Source organism: Aspergillus versicolor (assembly GCF_001890125.1).
Source record: "Aspergillus versicolor CBS 583.65 unplaced genomic scaffold ASPVEscaffold_3, whole genome shotgun sequence".
NCBI classification, from domain to species: Eukaryota; Fungi; Ascomycota; class Eurotiomycetes; order Eurotiales; family Aspergillaceae; genus Aspergillus; species Aspergillus versicolor.
The window spans coordinates 3,262,272-3,284,479 of NW_024467526.1; the positions used below are offsets into that span (position 1 = coordinate 3,262,272).

General features: G+C 51.5%; 13 protein-coding genes across 13 annotated transcripts; 7 read left to right on the forward strand and 6 right to left on the reverse strand.

Annotated features, from left to right (window-relative positions):
- Positions 1 to 221: 221 nt before the first annotated feature.
- Positions 222 to 946, forward strand: ASPVEDRAFT_40347 (nuclear transport factor 2 family protein). Its single transcript, XM_040812140.1, has 3 exons — positions 222 to 377; positions 428 to 686; positions 735 to 946. The coding sequence occupies exons 1-3, from the start codon at positions 239 to 241 to the stop codon at positions 778 to 780; spliced, it is 444 nt and encodes a 147-aa protein (XP_040666597.1). The 5' UTR covers positions 222 to 238; the 3' UTR covers positions 781 to 946.
- Positions 947 to 1,022: 76 nt separating this feature from the next.
- Positions 1,023 to 2,481, forward strand: ASPVEDRAFT_165969 (uncharacterized protein). Its single transcript, XM_040808641.1, has 3 exons — positions 1,023 to 1,321; positions 1,373 to 1,705; positions 1,768 to 2,481. The coding sequence occupies exons 1-3, from the start codon at positions 1,118 to 1,120 to the stop codon at positions 2,227 to 2,229; spliced, it is 999 nt and encodes a 332-aa protein (XP_040666598.1). The 5' UTR covers positions 1,023 to 1,117; the 3' UTR covers positions 2,230 to 2,481.
- A 1,574-nt stretch (positions 2,482 to 4,055) lies between these two features.
- On the forward strand, positions 4,056 to 4,405 carry ASPVEDRAFT_591159 (uncharacterized protein). The gene has a single exon (XM_040815455.1). It carries the CDS (start codon positions 4,107 to 4,109, stop codon positions 4,320 to 4,322), a length of 216 nt encoding a protein of 71 aa, XP_040666599.1. The 5' UTR covers positions 4,056 to 4,106; the 3' UTR covers positions 4,323 to 4,405.
- On the forward strand, positions 4,406 to 5,137 carry ASPVEDRAFT_591160 (uncharacterized protein). The gene is made up of 3 exons (XM_040815456.1): positions 4,406 to 4,877; positions 4,933 to 4,991; positions 5,044 to 5,137. Exons 1-3 carry the CDS (start codon positions 4,589 to 4,591, stop codon positions 5,086 to 5,088), a joined length of 393 nt encoding a protein of 130 aa, XP_040666600.1. The 5' UTR covers positions 4,406 to 4,588; the 3' UTR covers positions 5,089 to 5,137.
- Positions 5,138 to 5,800: 663 nt separating this feature from the next.
- On the forward strand, positions 5,801 to 7,049 carry ASPVEDRAFT_190158 (uncharacterized protein; the record flags this gene model as incomplete). The annotated part of the gene is made up of 1 exon (XM_040809059.1): positions 5,801 to 7,049. The coding sequence occupies exon 1, from the start codon at positions 5,874 to 5,876 to the stop codon at positions 7,047 to 7,049; it is 1,176 nt and encodes a 391-aa protein (XP_040666601.1). The 5' UTR covers positions 5,801 to 5,873.
- A 115-nt stretch (positions 7,050 to 7,164) lies between these two features.
- On the reverse strand, positions 7,165 to 7,922 carry ASPVEDRAFT_27550 (glutathione S-transferase family protein; the record flags this gene model as incomplete). Its single annotated transcript, XM_040810026.1, has 2 exons — positions 7,165 to 7,722; positions 7,773 to 7,922. The coding sequence occupies 2 exons, from the start codon at positions 7,920 to 7,922 to the stop codon at positions 7,165 to 7,167; spliced, it is 708 nt and encodes a 235-aa protein (XP_040666602.1).
- Positions 7,923 to 9,019: 1,097 nt separating this feature from the next.
- On the forward strand, positions 9,020 to 9,336 carry ASPVEDRAFT_82392 (CFEM domain-containing protein; the record flags this gene model as incomplete). Its single annotated transcript, XM_040817197.1, has 2 exons — positions 9,020 to 9,248; positions 9,296 to 9,336. The coding sequence occupies 2 exons, from the start codon at positions 9,020 to 9,022 to the stop codon at positions 9,334 to 9,336; spliced, it is 270 nt and encodes an 89-aa protein (XP_040666603.1).
- A 6-nt stretch (positions 9,337 to 9,342) lies between these two features.
- Positions 9,343 to 10,390, reverse strand: ASPVEDRAFT_40354 (putative DSBA family oxidoreductase). Its single transcript, XM_040812141.1, has 5 exons — positions 10,306 to 10,390; positions 10,176 to 10,254; positions 10,086 to 10,126; positions 9,881 to 10,005; positions 9,343 to 9,818 (listed from the first exon to the last, which is right to left on the reverse strand). The coding sequence occupies exons 1-5, from the start codon at positions 10,340 to 10,342 to the stop codon at positions 9,420 to 9,422; spliced, it is 681 nt and encodes a 226-aa protein (XP_040666604.1). The 5' UTR covers positions 10,343 to 10,390; the 3' UTR covers positions 9,343 to 9,419.
- Positions 10,391 to 10,471: 81 nt separating this feature from the next.
- On the reverse strand, positions 10,472 to 11,461 carry ASPVEDRAFT_71011 (Rieske (2Fe-2S) protein). Its single transcript, XM_040816094.1, has 2 exons — positions 11,217 to 11,461; positions 10,472 to 11,143 (listed from the first exon to the last, which is right to left on the reverse strand). Exons 1-2 carry the CDS (start codon positions 11,451 to 11,453, stop codon positions 10,877 to 10,879), a joined length of 504 nt encoding a protein of 167 aa, XP_040666605.1. The 5' UTR covers positions 11,454 to 11,461; the 3' UTR covers positions 10,472 to 10,876.
- Positions 11,462 to 11,700: 239 nt separating this feature from the next.
- Positions 11,701 to 13,885, reverse strand: ASPVEDRAFT_40356 (SGNH/GDSL hydrolase family protein). Its single transcript, XM_040812142.1, has 10 exons — positions 13,437 to 13,885; positions 13,409 to 13,415; positions 13,280 to 13,316; positions 13,178 to 13,230; positions 13,003 to 13,124; positions 12,934 to 12,952; positions 12,700 to 12,883; positions 12,594 to 12,653; positions 12,306 to 12,542; positions 11,701 to 12,258 (listed from the first exon to the last, which is right to left on the reverse strand). The coding sequence occupies exons 1-10, from the start codon at positions 13,639 to 13,641 to the stop codon at positions 11,953 to 11,955; spliced, it is 1,230 nt and encodes a 409-aa protein (XP_040666606.1). The 5' UTR covers positions 13,642 to 13,885; the 3' UTR covers positions 11,701 to 11,952.
- A 254-nt stretch (positions 13,886 to 14,139) lies between these two features.
- Positions 14,140 to 14,928, reverse strand: ASPVEDRAFT_27554 (uncharacterized protein; the record flags this gene model as incomplete). Its single annotated transcript, XM_040810027.1, has 1 exon — positions 14,140 to 14,928. The coding sequence occupies one exon, from the start codon at positions 14,926 to 14,928 to the stop codon at positions 14,140 to 14,142; it is 789 nt and encodes a 262-aa protein (XP_040666607.1).
- A 492-nt stretch (positions 14,929 to 15,420) lies between these two features.
- Positions 15,421 to 16,938, reverse strand: ASPVEDRAFT_126904 (flavin monoamine oxidase family protein; the record flags this gene model as incomplete). Its single annotated transcript, XM_040806403.1, has 3 exons — positions 15,421 to 16,178; positions 16,234 to 16,537; positions 16,621 to 16,938. 3 exons carry the CDS (start codon positions 16,936 to 16,938, stop codon positions 15,421 to 15,423), a joined length of 1,380 nt encoding a protein of 459 aa, XP_040666608.1.
- Positions 16,939 to 17,502: 564 nt separating this feature from the next.
- On the forward strand, positions 17,503 to 20,107 carry ASPVEDRAFT_82399 (uncharacterized protein; the record flags this gene model as incomplete). Its single annotated transcript, XM_040817198.1, has 8 exons — positions 17,503 to 17,552; positions 17,631 to 17,753; positions 17,819 to 18,147; positions 18,199 to 18,743; positions 18,789 to 19,062; positions 19,119 to 19,294; positions 19,340 to 19,520; positions 19,578 to 20,107. The coding sequence occupies 8 exons, from the start codon at positions 17,503 to 17,505 to the stop codon at positions 20,105 to 20,107; spliced, it is 2,208 nt and encodes a 735-aa protein (XP_040666609.1).
- Between the last annotated feature and the right edge of the window lie 2,101 nt (positions 20,108 to 22,208).

The window sequence follows — 22,208 nt, forward strand, 5'->3', positions numbered from 1 at the left end:
CATTGACCAGTCTGTAGATATAGAAAAAAAGAAAAGAAAAACAAAAAAAAAGAAAAAAAAGACATCATGGTGTCATAACTGGCGCCATACACGAATGCGTGACGGCCAGATGTTGGCTCACCGGAAAAGCAATTCCACGATAATAGGTATAACCGCCGTCGTTCCGCAATGGCGAAGAGCGTTGCGGAGATATCTCCATAACTTTAATTTCCACCGTGGAAGAAGAACGTGGCTGGAAATGGCCCAACGCGAGATGCCAATTGAGCAAACGCTGCTTTCCAAGGAGGACATACATGCTATTTTCAAGCCCCTCAGTGACGGGGACATGGCCACTTTCTTCGATAATGTGGCAGACGATGTTGACTGGACTGTGAAAGGTATTGAAGCTCACAGAAGCCGTCTCACCGTTGTACTTATCACATTCCAGGCACTTTCTTCCAGATAGCAGGCCACTACACCTCCAAGGCTGAACTCGCTAGAGCAATGTCCGTTCTCAACACCGTCTGGGCCACCCCGCTCAAACTTGTGGTTACGCACATTTTATGGGACGGCTCCCGTGCAGCTGTGGAGCTCAAAGCAGAAGATACCTACTGCCGGAACGGACTTCCTTTCACAAACGAATACGCCTGGATCTGCCGTTTCAATGCGGAGAATAAGATCGTGGAGTTGAGAGCATACATGGATACGTAAGTTCCCAGGCAGACGTTACTCTATGGTCAACTAACCCTTGACAGTGATTTTGTCACGCAGGCCATAGCGCAAAACACGCAGGTGGATTAGTCGGTGGATCTACGATAATGTTACATTCCTCAAAGTTTAAGAAAATGACAGACAACTCTATTTATTTCACCTGCCCATGGAACCTGGATGTGGAGTTAAAGCTTCATCTGTGACAAGTTCTGCGCACTCTGTGTAACCAGGGTTTGTTGTATATCATTCACAGGGATTAATTAAATGTTACATCACAGCTTGAAGCTGACTTTAGTGTATGTTTTGCATCACCACTGCTTCGATATATCAGTTGCAAGTATAGATTGTGTCGGTATAATTGTATTCCATGACCCACAAGTTTCGTCTGCAGCAGGACCATAATTAGCAAACTTCTATTATCAAAACCATGTCATCTACCATTGACTCTCCCCGAAGCATAAAGATCAAATGGCCCCAACTGGATATCACAGTAACGGCAGTCATGAATGGCGAAGCCAACCCAGATCTAGTCAACTTGCTATATGAGCATCTCCCATATCGCTCTCTCCAAAACCACGCCCTTGTCTCTGGCGACCACCTGTACCATCTCGTGCCATCCGAGAGATTGATTGTACGTACATCCGCCTAGTTTGTTATGCAGGCTGACGCGTGTGCTACATAGTATACTAAAGTCAACCACGCCGTTCCCAACAGAGTAACCGAGCCAGACGGGACTGTTTTCCTCTCCGGCCTGCAGCATCTCGCCATAAAATATGGGCCGTTAACTGAATACCTTCCAGCCGCCCCTTGTGGGAACATTGTCGCCGAGGATATGGACAGCCTGGCCAGGGCGGGCAATGCCATCTGGAATGCATGCAACCATTCCAAGCAGGTTATCGAGGTTATTGTCTGGGATGCGGCCAGTTGTGAGCCTACAGGACATCTGCCACTTTCTTTAGAACGGACAGGCGTCAGTAGAGAGGTTAGGGATCTGGTAGACGCCATTCATAATGAGGTATGACTATGAAATCAGTCTATTCGGGCGGGGTCATGGTATTGACAACACAATTCCTCTAGACTGAAAAATCCTGGTCGGCAATATCCCCAGACCTAGAACTCGTCCATACCGGCTGTGCACAATCGCGCGCAGGATCCAAGAGCTGCTACTTTTCCACCATGGTCTTTATCAACGGCGAGATCAGACCGCTAGGGTACAACATTCTGAACAATATCCTCAAAGTCGCACAGACGGAGCCTGACTTCGAGCTGCACCATCTGGTGAAGATATTTCGCATTTTTGCGTCTGTTCCTGCTGAGTTTGTGGGCTACACCGGCGCAAACTCTCTCTGCCACATGTATCGGCAGATTGAACGCATGATAGAAGAGAATGTGTCAGGTAATGACAATCGGAAAGAGGCCAGGGAGGATTTCTTGGCTATGGTAAGTGCCTTTGCGAAGTATGTGAATCTCCTTAATGCGCAGAACCTGCATATTTTTCCCTGGGGACATGGAAAGGACTATCCTCTGTCACTGAACTAGGCACACAATGTACTATCCTGCGGGCAGCAAACAATTGATTTCAATATTACTATATATGTTGCGTATACTTTTATAACCAACCCAGGATTTTTTCAACAGCTAAACGCCCTCGTCCTGCCCGAACGTCATGGAATAAATCCTATGGCCATAACAACAGTAGTTCAGCAGGGTAGCTGATACAAGACCTAAGAATGAGGCTATCCACCAGCTGCACATCCACATCCACCTGGTCCAGCTGGAGCTTCAGCTGTCGCTCCACCCCCTGCTGTAGCTGTGGCCGCTGCCCCAGATCCAGTATTTATACAGCAACGATGAAGAGAGCCTATAAAGGATCAGAATCTCCCTCTTCAGCGTGATTTAGTGGACTATTCTGACTTACCAGGATGGCAATTTTCCTTGTCGAACCGGCCTGCCCATATATAGCAGTCTCTAGCAGGTAGGTACATCCAATTCCTTAGCCGAAAGTGGTAAGTCATAGTTATACTCACACAAGTACAGGCTGCTCTACTTACGCATTGTTTGCGATCTTCTCCCCTTCACCATCCTTACAACCGAGATTATATTCTCTTCCAGGTTTGTTGGTGAACTTGGCAACGCAAACAGAAGCAGGGCACGACCGGCAAGAAACAAGATTCTTCCCGCGGGTTTTGCAATTCTTCGCGCTAGACATGCCCGCGTAGGCAAGCAGAATACAGACAAGGGTCTTGAATAGAAGCATGTTGATTATAGTACTCATACCCATAAGTTCATCAAAGTGGACTTTCCCTGACGCTCACTACGTATTCTATATAACAATTGTCCTGAGGTCAGCATGTAGCTCCTGGTCTGAAGATATCGATCATGATCGCAGGGCTGCTCCCCGAGGAGAGCACATGAGGCACTTCTTCCATTATGATTGGCGCTGTCTCATCCCAATTCACCTATTCCCATGGAAACTAGGACCAGTGCTCTTGTGAGCACCCTGATGCGGCGTTAGAGGATGCTAGTTTATGCTTGGTGCATCCATGACAGCATCGAGTATTCCCGGATTCATACATGCAGCAGCGTGTCCTGATGGCCTGTTTTTCCATTCACTAGACGGGGAACAGGTTCCGAGGAAGTTGGAACTAACGAGCCGACGGGATTTGCGAGTACCACATTTCACACCCGCACACCACTTTTTTCCCAGCCGTGGTGGCGTTTCTCTGATCTAGGCCGACCTTCGAGATATTCGACCCAAATTTAGCCGTTTGAGGGTTGGCGCAGTCTACATGCAGCCTGCTCACCATGGTCGGGGTATAATCCAGTTCGCCCTCTAATGACCGACCTCTGCCATAGTAGAGATTCCCGAGATACCGTAGTTCAAGCCTACCGCTGAAGGGCTTCTTAGAGCCATGGATCCGATCTTCTTGGCGACCTAGGCAGGGCGATTGGCGCTCTTGTCGTCTTATATTGGGCATTTCCATGGAGACTCTGAGACATGTCCAATAGCTCGACTTTATTTAAGGCGAGAGTTTTAATTCCTATTAATACATGTCTGCAAACAATACGAACCTGTAACAATTCCATTGGTTCTGCCATCCACTGAAAGAAGACTGAAGGCTGAACCCTGGATTACAACACCCCAGAACCCTTTCCGAGGTCATCGGCCATCTCTATTGAATGTCATTGAATGTCGTGTCCTAGGCCAAGAAAGTTGATGAGCATGAGACCTTGGCTTCCAGGACCAGTCCAGATTCTAGGCTCGTTCGAAGCAGATCTTCTGATTAGAGTGTCTCAAATTTGATAGTCTTAGGGTTACGACTTTATCGCCTCTAGTCAACATAAAAGCCGCGAAGATCATCGTCCTCTGTCAATCACATTGCAAAAAGCAAGAGAATTATTCAATCATTGTCAATATGAAGTCCCCAATCTATATCCTCACTGTCCTGCTCCACATCGCTACACAGTTAGCCCTAGCAGCCCCTATCACAGACTCTGACTCCGACACCTCTTCTCTAGAAGAGAGAACCCCGGCCCCTCCCCCTAGTCCCAAGCTACCTGCCGCTGCAGCAGCAGCAGCAGCAGCCGCCGCCGCCGGCCGCTGCAGCTGCTGCCGCCTCAGGTGGTGGTAAGGGAGGAAACGCAGCTGCTGCCGCTGCCGCCGCCGCTGCCACAGCTGGAGGTGGAGGAAAGAATGTCGCCGCGGCTGCCGCCGCCGCCTCCGCCGTCGCCACTGGTGGGGGAGGAGCTGCCGCTGCTGCTGCCGCCGCTGCTGGTGGTGGAGGGAGTGCTGCTGCCTCAGCTGCCGCGGCCGCAGCGTCTGCCGGTGGGAGCGGAGGAGAGGTTGTAGCTGTATCCGTTGCTGTTTCCGTTGCTACCGCTGGTGGTAGTGGTCAGGATGTGGCAGCCGCCGCGGCTGCTGCTGCTGCTGCCGCTGGTGGTCAAGGAGGGAATGCAGCCTCTGCTGCTGCGGCAGCGGCGGCGGCAGAAGGTCGTGATGGCAAGGGCGTCGCCGCGGCGGCTTCTGCTGCTGCGGCCGGTGGCTCTGGGCCTGGAGGCGGCGGAGGGCAGAAGGACTCGTGTAAGATCGATCACAAATTCTGGTACTTCAGGCGCCCGAACCGCTTCAGTCGTCGAATTGGCCAAGCTCAGCCTGGCTCCGAGTTCAAGGCTTTCTGCAAAGAACGGTGAGTGCCATATTGTATGATTTGCAGTTATGAACTTGCACTGACTTGGAAAAAGCAACTGGTACAACACTCCCAAAGGATGGGTTAAAGAGCATAATAAGCCCGAAGGCTGCCGTAAGTTGTTCTACTGACCAGGCTCTGTCGTACCTTTCTTATGATTCTCCAGGCGTACCAAACAAGCGATGCTAATGGCTCTAATCATTCGTCGTGACTGCCATTATAGATCATCCTATAATGCTTGTTAATGACTTGATGACGGGATTGGGTTATCTAATCTCGGTCTGATTAAAAGTTATCCATTTCTTCTTTACTTTCGATACTGAATTAGGTTTATGTTACGAATTAAGCTTTTAACTTTGATTATCATATAATCCGTAGACCTATTGGAAAGGGTTCCTATACCCAACGTAAACCGCGCCACTTTATATTATATTACAATATATCCTAGTTATCTCTACCGTGCTATTGCTGGGCCATCCGAACCCATCGGCCTCAAGTCTAGTGGGTTCATTGGCGGTGGAATACGGAATAACTGGTGAAATAAGTATTAGGAATTAGCTCTATATACTAGATATAGAATTAACAGGCAGCCATACACTCTAAGCTAATGTTTACTAATCCCATCAAGTGTATGTAGATACTGTAGAGGCTCATTAACTAGCTTGCTATTTACTATAGGGTATATTAGGCTACTCAGGCCATATACCCGTGCTTCTAATTATAACATTACAGAGCCTGCCTTTCCCTGGGTACATAGAGAGGGCTATCCCCTATCTCTGAATTAAGCACACAAAGTGTATTACAAACTGAGTAAATAGCTTGGCAAAATCATGAGAGCAACTGATTCAGTTACACTTTTACATATACTTTATGTATACTTTAGATGCAGCCAAGATGATATAAGCAAACTATAGCTATATATACCACGTCATTGATACATTTCTCTCTCATTCACCAACATCCCAGCTCAAAGTCCATCTTCAGCCAAGTTAGACCATGGAGCAGCCAAAGACATTCAAAGACCTCGGGGTTATCGATCCACTATGCGAAGCCTGTGATACTCTCGGCTACGACGCCCCAACACCTATCCAGGAGCAAGCTATCTCTGCAGCCTTGCATGGAAGAGATTTGCTCTGCATGGCAGAACCCGACAGCGGCACGACTGTGGCGTTTGTGCTGCCGATTTTGCAAGCACTGATGATCAGCCCGCAGCCTCTCCATTCTCTCATCCTCGTTCCTACTTCCGAGCTTGTATTGGAGGTCTCGCAGGTTGTTGAGAACTTGGGCACTGCTATACTGGTCCGGTGTACCGTGCTGATAGAGGGGAGTGATATGGCTATGCAGCAGACGGCGCTGAGACAAGACCCCCATATCATAGTTTCCACCCCGCAGTGCATGCTTCAGCACCTTGAGCATACAAGCGGGTTTTCCTTGCGCATTTTAAAGTACCTGGTTCTTTATGGGGCAGATCAACTGGTGGACCTTGATTCCGGGCCGATATTAGACAGGATTCTGGCCATGTTACCACCGAAGGCAACGTACCTCTTTGCCGCGACGATATCTGATAAAGTCGACTCTCTACAGAGGAGTGTCCTGTCGAATCCAATCCGAGCCTCGGTGTCCACAGAACAGACAGCGTCGCAGTCATACATCTTCACCCCGGCGAACCAAAAGGATTTCTACCTCGTCTATCTACTTCAGCAACGACCAGGACAAACAGGGTTACTATATACACAGAAGAGAGCCACCGCGCAAAAAGTCATGCGTATGCTGCAGTACATCGGATTCCACGCAATATCCATCCACGGACAACTGTCCGACGGCGCACGACTGGCCGCCCTGAATGGGTTTTGGGCTGGGTCTTGGAATCTCCTTGTCCTTACTGGTGCTGCTGGGCAAGGTCTTCGGATTCCGTCTGTGGACTTTGTGGTTCATTATGACTTGCCGGATGGTGCTGGGGATTATAACCGTCGAGTTGGACGGGCCAGTGTGGGTGGGGGTGGGACGGTCATCTCCTTTGTCACGCAGTATGAAGTCGAAGCCTGGCTGCGCATAGAAAATGGTATAGGTACGCGGGTGGATGAGCTGGAGATTAACAGAGACGAGGTCATGTTGTTTGATGAGCAAGTGATGATGGCGCAGAGCGTTGCAGAGAGGGCTCTCAGTCCCTAACATTATCTCCTGCGATTAATGTACTTGAGACTCTACTCTTAGTTATAAGTAAAGGATGCTCAAGCATAACAATCTCATTCATTCAATCATAATCCTGTCAATAGAGGAGTCTAGTCTAGTTCTTAGGCTTGAACTTGGCCGCAGTCCTATTGCCAACCTTCTCCTCATCCCAGATGAAATTCACACTCTCCTGCGCAACAACAGCCTTTGCCCACTGCAAGAACTTGGGCACCCTCTTCTCCAAGAGCGCCGGCAGCTCCGGGGCAAATAGCCCATACTCAGGCTTATGGAGCGACAAAAGCCTCAGCAAAAACGACCCCGTCAGAACCTCGGCCTGGGTCAATTTCTCCGCGCCCTGGAAAAACGGACCAGAGCCCGATCCGGCCGGGTACAGCAGACCCTCGATGTTATTCTTCTCGATCGCCTCGACGATCGCCTCGGTTGCAGCGGGGAGGTCGGCGTCTGATGCCCTGTGGGCGCCGAAGACGAGCGGGAGGAGCTTGCTGGTGAAGGTATCAGCGAAGAAGGCGATTTGGGCGCGCTTGATGGCGCCGGCTTCGGTGTTGGAGGGGGGGAGGAGGTGCGAGGGGTGTGCGTCTGCGAGGAGCTGGGCGACGATGCCGGACTCGGGGATTATGGTGCCATTGTAGGAGATTGTCGGGACGAGCCCGCGCTGTTATCATTAGTATAAATCTCTTTGTGGCTGTCAGAGGGGATGAGTACCGGGTTCACTTCGAGGTACCAGGGCTCGCGCGGGGTGTCGAGGTCGATGATGACTTCTTCGTACTGCAGGCCCAGCTCCTTGAGGGCGATGTGGGCGCGGTGAGCCCAGGGGCAGATGTGGTTTGTGTAGAGGATGATCTTGGGAGCCATGTTGATGGTGAATGACAGCACGAGAGTCTCTGACAGAAAGACGGGAGGCTATATATGAAGTTATAAGTGATTTCTAATCGATCGTGTCAATTCCGCCAGCGATGATGACAATGGGGTGCTCTGCTTTGAAATCCAGCTGCAGCTCCCCACTTCCCCTCTTGTGGGGATCCCGGCTCTTATATCGGCTGCTAAGATAAAGCCACTGATAGGACATCAGCTGTCACTTGATGGATGACAGCAGTTGGCGTGCTAAGCCGTGGTTGTGATGCCATTGCTGGTATATAACTGCCTTGTCTTCTCTTCTCTGAATACCATCTAAGTGCAGAGGATATTCATGAAATGATCGAAACAATTGAACCACCCAAGTCAAAACACGATACTGGACGTCGAACTGTCGCTACACCATGATCTCAACTAGATTTCAATCTGCCTGCACCTTGGGAAGTGACTTCTTATGAGAACGTCTTCACTGCCACTGCAATGCGACCGAGGTTCTCAGTGAGAATCTCCACTGCGACCGTCAGGCCACCCGCGAACTCAACCAACGAATCCTACACCGTTCATATGGATTCACCCTGATCGTACAGATCTTGCAGACATCATACCTGTGATGCCATGTGAAGTTCAACTGTCCTTGCAGACATTCACAGAACACCGAACGCAGGTCCCGAATTCAACAGCGACATCGAACCAGCGCTCAGGCCTCAAAAACGATGACGATGACGAGTCCCGAAGATCGAAGCCGATCTCTTATCGACGCTGTAACATTCGACGTGCCATATCCGGGGAGAGCTGAGGCTAATTGTTTCGATCGAAAATTGGCACAGGGACAGACGCGGGGACAATCTGTGGATCGGTGTCGATCTGCGAGGTCGACCGTTTCAGTTCCAAAGAGCGGTGGCTTTTATCCTGTTATTCTGCGATTTCTTTCGATGGTTTCGCTGGTTGTGGAGGATGTGCTGATGATCCAAATTTCAGCGATGTAAAGCGTTGATGTTGACTTTCACATGGTCGAGGAATGGTATAAAGTCGTCAAGGACAGTCACTCAATTCCTCATCATCTTCAAATCAACTTCAATCATCAATCATCAATCACAATGAAGCTCTCTGCCATCTTCGCCATCGGCCTCGCCTCCCTCGCGGCCAGCCAGTCCATCAACGATGTCCCCAAGTGCGCCGTCCCCTGCCTCCAGGATGCTGTGAAGAGCGAGACCAGCTGCGGCGCCAGCGACTTCAAGTGCGCCTGCAAGGGTGACAACTACAAGAAGGTCCAGAGCGCTTCTACGGGCTGTGTTATCAAGGCTTGTGGTCAGGACGTTGCCATCGGTATGTACAATATCTCTAGCATTAGTTGATATGCTAATACCGTCCAGAGCAAGTCGTCCCTGCTGTCCAGAAGCTGTGTGGAAAATAGGTTTACTGGAGATCAGAACATGATGTATATACGAGCAAGCATGAATAACCTGCTATTTATCCTTCCATATACTCAGTCTCATATTACAACTTCCCCTTCTCACTAACCAACTCCAAATCCCTATGCGGGAGACCCAAATACTCCCACATAAAATGGAACCGATCACTGCCAAAGAACGGCTCTTTCCTCCCCTTTCCATCACTAACCCAGAACCACGGACACCCAAACGCACCGAGCTCTTTGACAACCCGTTCCGTAGTCGCCGTCAACTCCTGCTTGATTTCCGGCTTCGCTGCCCCGGCTAGGATATCAGCTACTTCAGTCTCAGAGAACACCCCCGCGTCACGCATTGCAATGGACAGATTCTCCGGCTTCGAGACGTCGATGTGGCCGTACCACATTGTCTTGAAGATGGAGTGGAAAGCGGCGAGATACTTGGCTTCGGCGTGGGTTGTTTTTATATATGTCAGTGCGCGTTGGGGCTGTCATCAATCAGTATTAAGATCCAGCCTTGCAAAGAATAAGAAGGTTATATCAAACATACCAGCAGCGACAGGATCGGAAACCAAGAAGGAATCTCAAAGTCGTGCCCGAAGTAGCGCTGCGCGCGCTTGCCGTCGTATTTCGAGTATGCGGCTTTTGCGGGGAGGGTCCAGGGGGGTTTATTCCCTATACCAGTTAATATACCTCTTAACAGGTACGGTACCTAGGTAGGTATTGTAGGTATTGCCAGGATGATAGTGACGAACCGCTACCGACGTTAATCCCGCCCAAGAAGACGGGGATGTATCTATTAATGTTAGTACCATCATTTCAGTATTGGTCTCATTGAGGCATACTCGATTTCTACATTCTGGGCGTTGAGAGCAGCGCGGTTTGCTTGGAGGTACGTGAAGGCGTAGAAGCTATATGGCGACACTGGTCTGCGTTAGTGGTGTTATGGTGACAGGTAAGGATACTGTTTCATACCGCAGTCGATATAGCACTCGATCTTTTTGCCGGCCATTTTGACTGAAAACAGAAAAGTAGACTGGAATGAAGGGTATAAAAGTTGATGTAATCTGGCCGAGCAGCAGCCGAGATGATCGGGCGGGGATGCCGAGGCTGCTTTAATGATTAGTCGTCGGCTGCCCATGTTAAACATTAAACACGATTTAGTTATTACTGTGCAGATTGATCGTCGCATCATATCTAATATTCTAGTTTAGAAATCTAGTATGTTAATTCCAAGTTCTTTGGATAACCCGCCCGAGTCTATGCTCTATACACGCTATGCAATCACTTCCATTTCATGCAGCAGTTCTCTGAACCCGTCCAGCGGTAATATCAGACGTAAATTTCGGCCTGGCCGGGAATCAATCCCATTCAAGATGGCGGGCGTTCTTAGGACGGTATGCCAATGCCGGCCGCCTGTTCATTTGGATTCCCTCTCAAGAGGATATGGGTCGATGACAACCATCCAAGCGGTGTATCGCGGATGTTGATATTTTCACGCAGTTCTTGCAGTCTGCAGTCTGCAGTCAATATACTGCTCAAGCAGCTACCCAATGCGCTGCTTCCTCCTCACCCAGACCTCTTTATCAGGAGATCCAGATTCACTTTCAGCCTCAGTCTCAGAAGCAGGCAAGTCACGCAACTGCACCTCCCAAATCTTCAACTTGAAATTCCCTCTATCCCCCGTCCCAGAAAAGAGATCAAACGACCAGCCGTGCTTGGGACACGTAATCCCCGCACTCAGCTTGATACCGAAATCCTCAATGTCGAAAATACTTCCCTGCGAGAGCGGGAATGCCGAGTGTGGACATTGCTGTAGCTGTTAGCATTCACCATAGATACCGTAGATACATAGAGTCTTGGAAGCCTTGGATAGGGATACGTACATGGTCAATCGCATGAACAGCACCTTTATACTTAAACACCATAACCTGGTCCTTCAACTCCCCCGGCATATTGATATCCGTCTCGGTCGGGACCTCGCCTTTTACGTTGGGGATCCGGAAGGCCTTGCAGGCTGTTGTGACCTGGCACGCCTCGTCTTGGGATACCTCTGGGAAGTCTGAGACGCGGCCCACGCGGTGCCAGGATGCGTCTGGTCTTGAGCGGAAGAAGGGGAGCATTGTAGCTGTCTTGTATGTTTATATGATAGAGAGAGGAGTGAAGGTATGCGAATACTGTGTGGATTTTGCCTGCCCCACTGATGGCACTAGCCGTTTTGGGATGTGATCAATGGAGGTGTAACGAAGACTTGTATTATATTTATGTTGATGATACTAGAGGTAGTAGGTGATATCATGGTCATTGTTGGGTCAAGTCTTCTTTCCCAAGGATGGTGGTTGGGAAATTGGGATAGCTGACTCCAGTGACCTCGCTCCGAATATATAGAATTGAAAGAGAAACTCAAGGGATTAATTCTACGCTCAGTTGACAATCACGTCATCGTGAGATCTCGTAATGTACATTATCCAACCAGCTCCAAGTCTAAATACACGACTTAACACAGAGCAAGTACGAATGTACGAGCGCTATGCGATGCAATATATATGCAATACAACCAAATCAAGGGCAAACAAATATCCACAGGAACAGAAGCAAAGACAAGAAGGCAAAAAAAGTCGCTCAGTAATTCTCCATATTATTCCAGTAAAGCGTCTGGCTGGTCATCTGCCCGCGCGGGTTGAGCTCCCACCCGAGCATCAAATTCGTCCATTGCAGCAGGTGGCTTGCAATCTTGATGTGGCCGACGTCTGTCGGGTGGTTCTTGGGGTTGATGTCGTTGTGGCTGAGGATTCCGTTGGCGTGGAAGAGGTAGACAAAGTTCCACCGGCGGTCTTTGAAGTGTTCGTAGACGCGCGTGATTTCTTCTTCGTAGACTGTTGTTTGAGTGTATTCGGCGCCCTCTTGCTCCCAGATGCCCCATTGAGTCTGTAACGTTAGTGATGATCAGGAATATAGCATGAGAACGGTCGTACCATGATGACAATTGAAGCGTCCGGCCAGTGTTTGTGGACGTCCTCGATGACCTCGATATACCCGTCGTAGAAGTTCTCTCCGGGGATCTCGTTCGGATGACGGTGGTCGTTGCCTCCCATTTGGATGATGACCAGGTCGGCCGGTTGTTCGGCCGTGACGTCCCACTCTTCAGGCTCGTGGCCGTACATACCGGCAGCGCGGGAGCCGGGGTCGGAGGCCTTGTGCCAGTACCAGATCTATAAAGTATTAGTTCAGGTTATTATTCCAGACGGACAAATCTGCCATACCGTTCCGTGGGTACCTCCGCCATAACACTGCAAGTCGGCTAGACATGCTCCGGGGTAGGCCTAGACTAGGTTAGTAAAGCGACGCATTATCCGGCAGGCAACCGACCGTAATCCCGAACTCGACATTTCCGAGACCCTGTGCGTAGAGGAAGGCCCAGGAAGAAAGGGTCTCGTAGGTAGCGTACTGTCCGCCCGTCAAACTCCCCCCGATAATCTCCACCTTTCTCTTAAACGTCGGCGGTTTCGAAAGATAGTGATCGACATCGACGGAGGCCCCGGCCATCTGAACTGTGCACGAGATGAGCGATGAACATGCACGATTGGTAAACGATTGACTTATCCTATGCCCCAGTTGGTAACTGCGATAGTTAGTACTGAATTTGTGCCCGGTCGAAATACGGGTGCCTACCTCTCATCTCAAAAATGTGCTCCCCATCCCCGGGGAGTTCTTCGTACTGGGTCCCCTCTCCAACAAACTGGTATGTAGAATCGGCGGTAACGTTCGAAAAGAGCCAGTCGAGGGTTCCGATCCTAGTGAAACAAGGTTAATCGAGCGAGACAACCAGGCGGGCGCGGGCAGGTACCGATAAGCGATCATGGTGCCCTCGTTTGTGTTTTCGCCGAAGCTGATAGCAAGCTAAACCGTTATTATCGTCGTTCCCAATATTTAGATCTGGCCAAAATACCTTGGGGCCTGAAAACCGTAGCTTTATCCCGGGCGCTCTGAAAGAAGTCAGCGGAGACGGTGAGGACTGAACGATGCGGAGACGTACGACCACCCTGCAAAAAGAAACGAACATCAGTCAGCCAGTTGAAACCACAATTGCAGGTCATAAAACGTACATGAGATGTGTTTACTGTCCCAGCGGCCCTTGTAGGCAATCTCGGGCGCATCAGCATCGTAGGTTCTCCAGGAGCTGTCGAGGCTGATGGCGTTGACCTGGCCGGGGTATGGATCGGCTCGGGGCTGCCCATTCTCCAGGATCGTGGCCGAGACGCTCAGCGACCAGGCGAGAAGGGTCGAGAGCAAGAGGCGGGCAAACCACATGGTGCAGCGGGCGACAGGCCAGGCGTCATGAAGCTGGCAGCAGCGAAGAGAACAGAATAACAAAAATCAGATCTGGGCGCGGTTCCTGGAGAGGCCGTCAGTGTCAGGGTCTTGGCCGGCGGGCGGGCAGATGGGCGCAATCCATTCTGGTGCGAGCGACGGCCAGTCGATGATGAGGAAACTGCACTAGCGATGACGCGATCCTTGGATAGGCTGGCCCTATGGGGCCCGCCCAACGAACACCATTCAGAGGCGGGTTTTCTGAGGAAAAGGGGCAGCGGTGGTGCTGCGGCCAATTTCTTTCAATGGCAGGTTTCATTCCCCAGGCCAACACGGTCACCTGATTGGCCTGCTGCTGCTCCGCTTTTAGTGCCACGTCGCTTCAGCCTTGAGTGCCATCGCCAGGCAGAAACGGTCTCATCTGACTTATCTCCTTATCTTGCTTATCTTGAGTACATTGAGCTCATAACTCTTGGCTTAACTACACCGTAACCACGATCAGATCTTCGAAAACATCTGCTCCTGCTGGCTCCGCACATCCAGCTCCTGCGTCCACGTACTGCGCGGCTGCGTGTACAAATACCAGTACACCCCCGCCAGATCCCGCGGCTGCATCAGATACAAGTCCTTGTCCTTGACCTTGTCGCTCTCGCCCGCCTTCTCCCACCGCCGCTTGACCACACTGCCCACAATATCGCTCTCGACCGGCCCATCAACCAGAACATGCGCCGCATGGATCCCTTTACCCTGAAACTCGCGCGTGATAATCTGCGATAGCGACCGCAGCCCAAATTTGCCCGGCGAGAACGAGCTCACACCCGCATTCCCACGGATCGACCCCGTCGCACCGGTAAACAGGATCGTCCCACGCCCCTTGGCCAGCATATCAGGGAGAACACATTTCGCCGCAAAGAACGCGCCGAAGAGGTTAATCCGGGTGAAGTTCTCGAATTCCTCGCTGGAGGTCTCGAGGATGGTGCGCGGGGTGAACCGGCGCGATCCGGCGTTGTAGATGAGCACGTCGACCGCGCCGAGCTCCGCTTTTATCGCGGCGAATGTAGACTGCAGAGATGACTCGGAGCGCGCGTCTGCGACGTAGTATTTTGACACGGGACGGCCGATGTCGTCGTTGATTGTCTTTTGGATCTTGGCTAGCTTTTCTTCTGTGCGTGCGATGAGCGCGACGGCGAAGCCTTTTGTGGCGAAGTGGTGAGAAACAGCTTCGCCGATGCCTGGGCCGACGCCGATGACGGCGAGGACGGGCTTAGATTCGCGATTTAAGGACATTGTTGTAGTGTAGAGTGGTCTGATGTAGTTGACACCGATAGTGTCGGGGGTGGAGTTGATATACCTGGTGGAACAGCCGAGGTTGACTGATTAGTATGGAAGTGATTACTGAGCAGTGGACAGTGAGCACCGAGGCCACCATCATAGTTCATGTACCTTTATAATCTATCGATTTGTCTGAACTCGATCCTCGGACGAAATAAATATTATCGTCGTTGGCTTGTTGGTTTCGACTTGTTTGGTTTTGCCGAAATATATATTTCACCGGAAGAGTATACACTACAAACAGGGTTAGCATCCCACACATTGTTAGTATTCGAATATGGAAGTGTCGAGTTCTTCCTGTCGAATGAGATTAAATCATAGTATATTCTGATTTAAATGATAGAATCCTCTTTGGTACCTGGCTTGCTACTCGTAGCTCATGAATTATTAAGTACTGCAGCCGTCCATTGCTATTAAACACCCAATGCAAGTCATACAGTCATAGAGCTACAGATTCGCCCGGCCATCCTTCTTCAACGCCCTCGCAACCTCTGCAGCCCCAATCTCGCCCGAACACAACGCACCCTCCATATACCCCCTCCACTCATTACTATACTCCGTGCCGACAAAATGCAGATTGCCCACGGGCTTGCCATACACATACGCAAACTTGGTCATATGGCCCAACGCCGTAATCGGCGCCAACGCCCCCCGACTAAACGTTTCATGCTGCCAGACCTGATCGAACACTTCAATAGGTTTGTAGGCTTCACCGTCAAGTCCCTGCTTAAAGATCTTGGCAATCTGCTTCAGAACCACAGCCCTGCGCTCATGAGGCCGCAGCTTCCCCCATTCCCGACCGGGCTTGCCATTGACAAAGCACGTAAGCGAGTAGTGTCTGCTCTCTTCAACGCTCGTGTCCCGGGCAAGGATAACAGGGCCCTCGTAGCTGGCGAAGTACCCGTTGAACCCGTCCTCGCGCCACCACGGCCGGTCGTAGCACACGATGGCCTTGTTGTAGTCGCCCAGCACGGTGGCGTTTGTGACTTCCTGTACGGGCTGTGGGAGTGAGGGCTGGATGTTGAGTTCCTTGTACATGCTGCTTGGGATGGAGAGGATGCACTTGCGCCCGGCGAAGACCTTGCCGGTTGTTGTGGTGACTGCGATGTGGTCGCCGTGGTCGACGATAGAGGCGACGGGGGAGGAGAGGTGGATGTTGCTTGCGCCGACGAGGCTGGCGATGTTGGTAGGGAGGGATTGGGCGCCTGTTTTCGTTAATCTTCATAACCCCTATCAATGGGGGAGTAAAGGAAGCCATACCATTCGCAAACCGCAAATGCTGGCCACCGCTGGCGTCGTCAGCGCGAATAGCCAGCAGTCCCTTGTTGCGTCTGCAGTAATCGATGAACCAAGCAGCAGAGTATTCTGTTGCTTCGAGACCGTGCATGACTTCGGCCCAGAGATTGACCATCTTCACGACGTTGGGCAGCGCACCCAGATTCCGCACATACTGGTCCAGCGTGATATTGTCGTCGGCGACCGTGGGAGAAGACCCAGGCTTCAGTGATTCAGCCTGGATGTGATCTCGGACAGCTTCTAAGCTCTTCTTCTCTTCTTCTGTGAACTGCGAGAGTCAGCATGATCATGCACCGGTTTAACAAGTCCAACTAGTTGAACCGGATATAGCTAGATAGCTGGTAGACTAACATCAGGCGTAACCCCAAACGGAAACTCGAATCTCTTGCCAGGCCCCTCCTGCATAACAGCTCGTCCCTCGAGTCTCTGCTGCACCGTCTTCAACCCGAATCGCTTGACGTACGCTCCCACGCGCGGCTGCAGAGTGGTATTGATCCAGGCACCACCCAGGTCAGCGAAGCCACGGCCAGACGCAAGAGGAACACTCCAGATCTTGCCGCCGGTGCGCTCGCGAGCTTCAATAACAGCGACCGAGAGACCGGCCTGCTGGGCGGATTGAGCAGCCTGCAGACCGCTGAGGCCTGCGCCGACCACGAGGACGTCGAACATGATGAAGAACGCTTTATTGGGGAGAAAGATATAAGAGATCGAAACGAGACAGAAGCAATAGCTTGCACTTGATTTACTGCAGCTCATTTATACGATAGTTGGAGCTCCCTCGGTTACAGCAGTATATCTCGGGTTCCCCACCATCTCGGGTTCAGAACCCGAGCAGCCAACCACCAGCTTGACGGCGTGGAAATCGAGTCCTAACTGGGGAACCTGGTCTGTGCGGAGACAGCTGGCCAGACTGCTGCTTCACGGGGCAGAGGAAGAGCAGCGTGCAGGTTGCAGGTTGCAGGATTAAGAGCCGTGAAGGAGATAGTAGTCCATTCACCCGTTTAAGCGTTATCTCGTCACCAGACAGTCACTGTCCAGTCACTGTCCAGCCAGTAACTGACTCTCAGTAACTGGACTTTATTGACTAAGGCCGGGCTTGTTGGACGAAACGGGGAACCAGATCCCCAACTGTCACACGGCGGGGTCGGACTCTCTCCGCGGATTCTCCTGGCATTCTCTTCCTTTTGAACAGCCTGTCAGTTCTTATATTCTTATTATTCTGCAACTGCCGCGATGACGACCGTCGCTCCCAAGCAGCGCAAGCTGAAGCGCACCTCCAACGCGTAAGTGCCTTGTCCACTGCTGCCTTCTGTTAGGTGGCGTACCCCGCATATAAACTCTGTAATCTGACCGAATTGCAGGTGCGTCGCCTGCCGCCAGAGCAAGATCAAATGCACCGGCGAGGAGCCCTGTGCGAACTGCCAGCGCCGTCGCGTTGAGTGCCGCTTCCTCGAAAGCGTCAGCAAAGTCATGGTCCCCGAGAGGTTTGTAGCATGCACCCGCGCTCGTACGCTTGCTGAATCGCGAAATTGAGGCATGTCTCTCCTAGGTATCTCCGGGAACTGCAGGGAAAGGCCAGCGACCGGCCGCGACAGCAAGGCCAGCAAGGCCAGCATCAACAGGTACAGCAGCAGCCAACGCCGCCGACGGTCAAGCGCACGTCGGCGTCGGCGTTCGGGTCAGAGGTGGACGTCGAGGGTACTCATTCCTCTGGGGGTGAGAATAGTCGTCTGGGGCTAATGGCAGATGTAGATTCTCTAGGGTCCCAGCCAGAGGAGATTCCCTTCCTGGTGGACTCGGCGAGGACGATCTGGACGAGTCCGTTTACTCTCCCGTCTCGCATTATCAAGAAGAACCACAAGTCGAAAAGGAACTGGAGTATGTATTATCCCCTGTACTGTGTTCTGGCGACATTCTAAGTTTCTGTAGCGTGGCTGGCTCCCACTTCGACCTGGTCGTTCACGGCCCGGCTGAAGCTCATGATCGCAGAAAAGCTGCACGTTCAGCCTCAGCATAGCGAGCCTGAGCTGTTCGACGGCGACCTCTATCCCATTCAATGGAGCCCTGTTCCAGCCGGCGAGCATCCTGATATCAGCAACCTCCCTTCCCTCGACCACGCCTTGTACCTCTTCAACACCGTCAAGTTCCACCTGGGCCACAACTTCCGTATAATCCACGAGGAGGAGTTCCTCCGTAACCTGGATAAGTTCTACTACGGCGATGCCGTGCAACAGGCCAGCCGGTGCCGCATCTGGTTCGTCCAGTTCCTCCTGGTGCTGGCGTTTGGGAATGCGTTCCTTATGCGGACACGGAACTCGGCAGACCCTCCTGGATGCAAGTTCTTTTTGCGTGCGATGGCGCTCATGCCTGACCATACGGCCCTCTCTCGTGGGGGGTTTGTTGCTATTGAAGTGCTTGCTCTGACGGGGCTGTATCTATACTCTATTGACCACCGCTCATCAGCGCACGTTTATGTCCGTTTCCTCCTTTTTTACTATGTACTCTGCTGATTATGATAGATCGGACACGCAATCCGCATCGCCCAGATGGACGGAATGCACACCCAGTTACCGGAAGATGAACTTGGCCCTGAGACTGTCGCCCGCAGCCGGAACCTGTGGTGGACTCTGTATGTCCTCGACCGGCAGATCTCGTCGTCTGTCGGAGCGTCTATGACGCCTCAGGATAGTGATATCACGACGCTACTGGATCCCCCGAATGCCGGCTCGCAGAGCGATGCGACACTGAGTCTGTCTGTTAGATTATCGCATCTACTATCGTACATTCTTTCTTGTAAGCCTACCAAGCCTACCAAATAACAATATGAGAAGAGTACTGACATAAGAAAGCCATTTACAAAGGAGACGAGACGCAACTAGGGACATTCCTAGAAACAACGCGGTCTATCCTGCATGTACTGGCCGGACACGCCCGCGAGATCGAGAGGATAATTCATCTGAAATTCCAGAACTCCGTGGATACAATGCCCAAGGGGACGCGGTATATCACGCTTTTATACCACCAGGTTCGTCCACGTCAACCTCCATTCCGTCTTCTCTAACCGTATCAGTGCGTGATCGTAGCAACAAGACCCCTCCTCCTATCGGTCCTCAAAGAACGACTCCAAAAGCTGGGCCACGGGGCCGAGGACTGGCATAGCATCGTAGCGCCCACAAACGCCCTCATATCAGCCGGGATCAAGTCCGCCGCAAAGACGCTGCAGATCCTTACGGACGAAGATAGCCTTCTCGGTACGTATACCCCATACCCAGGAGGAACTCCTTGCAAGACTAACTAAATGGGGATAGAGGTATTCCTCCCGTTCGACATGGAATTCACATACGGGGCCTCCATGCACGTCATCATGGCCGGGGCACTGTTCCCCAACGTCACCGAGGGCCAGGACTACATCAAAGACGCCTACGCGATCCTCGACCAGATGATCCAGCGCGGGAACAGGCTCGCCGCGGCTCGCAAATCCGAGCTCGTCCAGCTAGAGAAGCTGTTCCAGGAGCTGGCGCTGCGGATTGAGCGGCGCGGCCTGGAGACCCTAATTCTCCCGGGCCCTTCACACTCGGACCCCGGCGCTGACCATCTACTACGGTTTGACGGGAATGACGATGCTACGCTACCTGGTACAGACCCCATCCCCTTGTCGGTGGCGGGTGACCCGGCGTCGCCGTCTGTGCTTGCCCAAGCCCCGAACTTGGATTTCCTAGACAGCATCGGGATTTCGTCGTACGATTTCTTTACACTGGTGGATCAGATCGGGCATCCGGAGAGTATGAGCATGAACGTGCTGGATTCGGCGCATAATGATTGGGAGGGGTCGATATAGTGAGTGCGGTGGCTAAGGTATAGACTAGGTAGGGCGTTATGGTAGAGTGGCTACTTGGCTAGCACGTTGGGTATTAATTCTGTTCAGATTTGCCTCCAGCTTAGGTTAGTATAGATGATGCAAGATGTTCTGAAGGAGAACTCAGAACTGCTTATCGACTGGGATCCACGAGTCAACAAGGGTAGATATCTCGATGCCCACGACCATGCCCACGACCATGCCCGATGCCCACCGCAACCTAATGAAACGACCAATCCTGCCGATCGCATTTGTTGTCGACTCTGATATCCACAGCGCCTCGGGTTCCTAAACCGATGTTTTCCCCGGCCCACTGCGACTGCGACTGCGCTTCTCCGCGGCCTTGACCCACTGGGTCTCGGGCTATCCATGTCCCAAAGAAGGTAATCCAATCCGAATGCGCTTGCTCTGGAAACGCTGCGTTTGATGCACGGAGACTGTTGTCCTAGCCTGGCAGTCTTCCCGCGACATAAAAGCCCATTGCAGTCGTACCTGGATGTCGCTTGTGCTGTTTTACTTTATTAACTGACTTGCCTACCAGCAACAATGCTATATCAACACATTTGAGACCCAGATCGCAACGAAAGAAGAAACAGCTCCAGCGCGCCTAAGCTACTGCCATATATAGATCATGGCCATGGGGTTCGATCGGTACTGCCCGTTCATCAACGGCCCATTGGCACCTCCTCGCTTTCTTCTATCCTGTATCCTATCCTGCGTAAACTGCGCCGCCGAGATGACGGTCCACACCCAGCACGTGGAGACTCTATCTGTATGGCTGGTCAATACATTGATGACGCCTTTAGGCTCATGGCCAGGTGGAAATTTTCTATGAAACCCTGAGTGTCCCGCCCCGTCGTGAAGGTCCAGACTAAGTACTCGTCTCTAGTTGCTTGAGCACCTCGCTGTGAAGGTCTACGAAGCACCACAAAGTGCTTTCGATTATTATCTTATTCTTATTTACCTTTGTAGAGTATGCTACTCTGATTGTGTCGGAGTTGAGGCGTCCCGGTACGTATGTGAAGAAGGCTCTCCATACCATTTACTTCCGGTTCGGCCTTTTCTATTCTGGGTTCGATTGCTGTTGGTGTCATGGTGCCGTCAGGCCTTTTATGTCGTGGGAACTGCTCCACCGAACGGACTGGTCAAGCTGACAGAGGCGTTGGCGTGGAGCGCCCGATCGTAGATAGATATGGGCACTCGACGCTTCGTAGACGTAGGATTCTGGGAGATGTTTGACTGGATTGACTTGAAGAACCAAGAGGTTGAGGGGGCCTTTGGACTGAAAGGTGGGATATAGAATAGAATGGGAGCACGGGACGACATGGGATGGCATACTGGTAAGGGAAAGGGTGGCAGTTCAGGGAATAGATTAATACTGATTGTACAAAAGAAATTTAGAATATGTAATGCACGAGGAAGCACCTGAAGCAGCTTCCATTAACCAACATGTGTCGACAGATTAACCACCATCCGATCTATATCCAATTTTAACCGCCGCCAATCTACCAACTCACAACGGCTAAAACAGCCAAAACTTGGCAGGGCCGAGTCCGGAGATCCTCCTCGGAAGGTTAATTGTCATATTCGACATATCTCGGCTTCATGACGGATTATTTGGTTCAAAGGCTAAAAGTAAAAGGCACATAGGATACCTTCCCAATGCGGATATCTCTTCCACAACAGCAGTGGACATCAAGAAAGGACCACGATTCTTTAAGGACTATGTGGATTCCATTACATCCGGACTGCTGTGCATCAACAGTCTCATCAGCTTCCACTTCAATGACGCCCTCGGCTTCGATTCCCGACGATCGACACGGTGAATCTCCGACTTTGGCCCGTTCATGCATTCATTCGGATACTGAGACCCCCACGCTAGACTAAGGACACCCCGCGAGAATGGTGGGCCGGTTCGGACCAGTTTTGCGTCTTGCCTGTTCTCTTCGGGACCCGTGAGGCACTGCGGAGATACTCCGCATACTAAGGCTGGGGTTTCGCGGGGAGAATGTATGCGTATTCTAGAGAATTGCCATATCACGGCCATACGCCCGGAGGCGTAATACAGAAATTCTGGGGTGGC